Raw genomic sequence first — 4,418 nt, 5'->3', positions numbered from 1 at the left:
GTCCGCATCATAGAATCCAGACGTGGCGGCAGGTGTGAACAGACATTTAAGGTCGTCTTTGGTCGAATAGAAGAGGACGATACCTTCGTCGTCCTGCTCCATTTGGTCACCATTTGGTCCGGGAGACATCTCTCGTCACGCAGGGTGCAGTTGCGCCTCCACAGATCTCCAGTATCATCTTTTGATACTGGTAATGGCTCAAAAGGGCCACCACTTACGGGCTATTCATGCCCGTGCCACCTCTTGGGTGGCTTAATCTTCATCAATCAATCAATCGTCGTCCTGCTGGATATCGTTGGGTGTGGTTTCGAGTACGTTGAGTATTTCTGTCCGTCCGAACGAGTGGATCTCAACACAGCCCCGCTCCTGTGCCAGGTAAGTCCACTACGGGCTCACCATAGCCCGTGCTACTTGTCCCACTCCTGTGCCAGGTAAGCTACGGGCTCACCATAGCCCGTGCTACTTGGAACTTGTTCCGAGTAGCTGAATCTAAACAACAAAAACAGCGTGGATCTCTAGGAACCGCGCCTTAACTCTGAAGGTCATGGTACCGTCTCGTACCGGCGAAGGCTAGCCGAGGCGATACAGCTGACTCACCCACCAGGGTAGGGTCGAAAGAAGTATACCCCTTCACTTTCGGGTTGGCTAAGCAGCTCGCTGAGGTGAGGAGCAGCCAGAAACACTTCCGGCCGCGACGGCTGTTGGCTGTCCATTCCAATCCTGTGATTGTCTGTCTGTGATACTGTGATGGTGCTTGCGTTAACTCTGAATTCTTTTTTGCTGCGAGTTTGACTTGCTTGGAGTCAATGTCAAGGGGTTAGCGGAATCTTTTCTTGTTGTCAGCTTCAGTGAAGTCGTGATGAGAGATTTCAAAGTTCTCCCCTTCGAGTAGTCCAGTGTTTTGTGCTGGAGGTGCAGGGGATCGAGTAGTCCAGTGTCTTGTGCTGGAGGTGCAGGGGATCGAGTAGTCCAGTGTTTTGTGCTGGAGGTGCAGGGGATCGAGTAGTCCAGTGTCTTGTGCTGGAGGTGCAGGGGATCGAGTAGTCCAGTGTCTTGTGCTGGAGGTGCAGGGGATCGAGTAGTCCAGTGTCTTGTGCTGGAGGTGCAGGGGATCGAGTAGTCCAGTGTTTTGTGCTGGAGGTGCAGGGGATCGAGTAGTCCAGTGTCTTGTGCTGGAGGTGCAGGGGATCGAGTAGTCCAGTGTCTTGTGCTGGAGGTGCAGGGGATCGAGTAGTCCAGTGTCTTGTGCTGGAGGTGCAGGGGATCGAGTAGTCCAGTGTCTTGTGCTGGAGGTGCAGGGGATCGAGTAGTCCAGTGTCTTGTGCTGGAGGTGCAGGGGATCGAGTAGTCCAGTGTCTTGTGCTGGAGGTGCAGGGGATCGAGTAGTCCAGTGTCTTGTGCTGGAGGTGCAGGGGATCGAGTAGTCCAGTGTCTTGTGCTGGAGGTGCAGGGGATCGAGTAGTCCAGTGTCTTGTGCTGGAGGTGCAGGGGATCGAGTAGTCCAGTGTCTTGTGCTGGAGGTGCAGGGGATCGAGTAGTCCAGTGGCTTGTGCTGGAGGTGCAGGGGATCGAGTAGTCCAGTGTCTTGTGCTGGAGGTGCAGGGGATCGAGTAGTCCAGTGTCTTGTGCTGGAGGTGCAGGGGATCGAGTAGTCCAATGTCTTGTGCTGGAGGTGCAGGGGATCGAGTAGTCCAGTGGCTTGTGCTGGAGGTGCAGGGGATCGAGCAGACACTTCAGGTGAGGAATTGACAACGTCAATTAAGTTGTCATCTGATGACTGTCTGCTGGTTGCAGACATAGGCGTAGAAAGAGGATCTGGCACAGACTGTTCAGGAGGATCTGGCACAGACTGTTCAGGAGGATCTGGCACAGACTGCACAGGAGGATCTGGCACAGACTGCACAGGAGGATCTGGCACAGACTGCTCAGGAGGATCTGGCACAGACTGCACAGGAGGATCTGGCACAGACTGCACAGGAGGATCTGGCACAGACTGCTCAGGAGGATCTGGCACAGACTGCTCAGGAGGATCTGGCACAGACTGCACAGGAGGATCTGGCACAGACTGCTCAGGAGGATCTGGCACAGACTGCTCAGGAGGATCTGGCACAGACTGCACAGGAGGATCTGGCACAGACTGCACAGGAGGATCTGGCACAGACTGCACAGGAGGATCTGGCACAGACTGCTCAGGAGGATCTGGCACAGACTGCTCAGGAGGATCTGGCACAGACTGCACAGGAGGATCTGGCACAGACTGCACAGGAGGATCTGGCACAGACTTGTGAGTCGTGGAGGCCTCCCTGACGTCGGACATCTTCGTGATCTCAGCTTGTCGTGTAGGGCACTCGGCAGATACGGCGGTGTAATATCCCTCACAGAGAAAACAGCGAACACAGTCGCTGATGCAGTCCTTGAAGTGGTGGTTCCCGGTGCACTTGCTGCACCTTGGTCCTGGAGAGTGCACTTCTTCGTGAAGTTATCGTAGTTGTAGCACTTATAACATTGATGAAGTCAATAGAAACGTTCCTTTGTAATCTGGTGAGGTATGCTGGCGATACCAAAGCAGCAAAATTCGTTGTCGGCAGCAAAGGAAGCTTCTTCCGGTGTCCTGAAGCTTTCATTTTGGTGAGGTGGCTGTCAGTTACAATGATGAACTTGACAGTGACAGCAGTCAATGAAGAGCTCGACTCGTTGATGCTGGCGACTACGTCGGTGACGGCTTTCTCGGAGATCAGGGAGCTCTCTCTGTGAACGAACACCGTCCTAACTGCAAGATAGTGACGAGATGGGGTGAGGATCAGATGCGCCTCCTCAAGAGCACTTCCGGAACTGATGAACAGCACTTGGGGTCCTCCATCGTCGATCACATCTAATTGTGCAACGGTGGTTTTGATGGAGATCAATTCGAGAATCTTTGACTGGGTGAGGGTCTGGTCCTCTCTGAAGTGTACTTTTATTCGGTAGACCACAGTACCTAAAGCTTAGTACCAGAGGGCAAACTCGACCAGGGCAATCAGCTAACACCTCCAGCACGGGGAGTGTTGATAGAAGATGCCATCTCACTATCGCTACGGCCGGCTGGTTTGCTCGTCACTTTACTGAAGAAAGCCTTTCTTCTCTTCCCGATCATTCATACCACCACCACACACCAGTATTCAGATACCTCACAAGTGCATCGCTCCATTGCGCAGTTCAGTGCAGTGCGACCATGTCCCGCTAGGAAATGACTCTCCTGACCATCCTTATGAAATTATTAAGGTCAGAAGAACACAGTAATCTCGTGACACGAGCAAAGAAAATTGCTGAAGATGACAGGAACAATGAACCAGAGGATATCCCTACTTACAATATGCCACCTTGGCTAATTGTAGGAAACGGAAAGACAAATAAACGATAAAGAACCGAAGAAACGCCCGAAGAAATCAATTTAGAAGCCAATCTGTCAGAACCCAAGAGCAGCCACTGCCAAGGGCAATCTTCAAAACCAAAAAGACAGTAGATGGTCCCCACATATGCCTACATTAACGCACTGGTAAAAGATCATCCAGGATCAGATCTCAGATCCAGATCTGACATTAAAGGCAGATATAACATATCCACAGCTAACCCATATATATATATATATATATATATATATATATATATATATATATATATATATATATATATATATATATATATATATATATATATATATATATATATATATATACTTAAATCTTACTTAAATCTTACTTAAATCTTTAAATATGTTAGATATTAAGTTACTGCACATCCTCTCATGTGTACTCTATATATTTAAAACTCTGAACAGTAATGCCAATCCTGACCTTAAACGCTTCCTAGAAAGTTGGTACAGAACCCATGGGCACCACACCAGAAACAAATACCTATTTGATATTCCAAGAATGCGCCTCAACCGAACTAAAAATGCTCTACAAATCAAGGAACCCAGAATGTGGACTTGACCTTCCCAATCATGTCAAAGGCTGTATATATTATTTATATATATTATTAACAACAGAGATCCCAGGACAGTGCCGTGAGGCACTCCACTTACAACATTTTCCCACTCTAACTTAACCCCCATTTATATTAACTCTCTGTTTCCTTTGGTATAGCCATGCCCTAATCCAACTAAATATAGCACCCGCAATACCATGAGCCTCTATCTTTTTAATCAGTCATTCATGTGGCACTGTATCAAAAGCATTACTAAAGTCAAGGTACACAACATCATAAACCTTACCACTAACAACTACCTAAACTATGCTGGAATAAAATGATAGCAAATTTGTTAAACATGAACGGCCATTTATAAAATACATGTTGCAAATCATTGATTAATTTATGTTTTTCAAGATGAAGACGAATTGTATTTGCAATTATCGATTCAAGTAACTTTCCCACCATAG

The 4,418-nt window shown here is 48.3% G+C and overlaps 1 protein-coding gene across 1 annotated transcript; it reads right to left on the bottom strand.

Moving 5' to 3' along the window:
* Nucleotides 1-817: 817 nt before the first annotated feature.
* Nucleotides 818-2,317, bottom strand: LOC138362849 (uncharacterized). Its single transcript, XM_069321420.1, has one exon. It carries the CDS (start codon nucleotides 2,315-2,317, stop codon nucleotides 818-820), a length of 1,500 nt encoding a protein of 499 aa, XP_069177521.1.
* Nucleotides 2,318-4,418: the final 2,101 nt, after the last annotated feature.

The sequence above is a fragment of the Procambarus clarkii genome, chromosome 9 (assembly GCF_040958095.1).
Source record: "Procambarus clarkii isolate CNS0578487 chromosome 9, FALCON_Pclarkii_2.0, whole genome shotgun sequence".
Lineage (NCBI taxonomy): Eukaryota > Metazoa > Arthropoda > Malacostraca > Decapoda > Cambaridae > Procambarus > Procambarus clarkii.
Note: the sequence above shows the minus strand (reverse complement) of the source record. Positions and strands in the feature narration are given on the sequence as shown.

Excerpts from the sequence above, each read along its gene's own strand:
- LOC138362849 (XM_069321420.1), bottom strand. The coding sequence starts at position 2,317 with ATGTCCGACGTCAGGGAGGCCTCCACGACTCACAAGTCTGTGCCAGAT.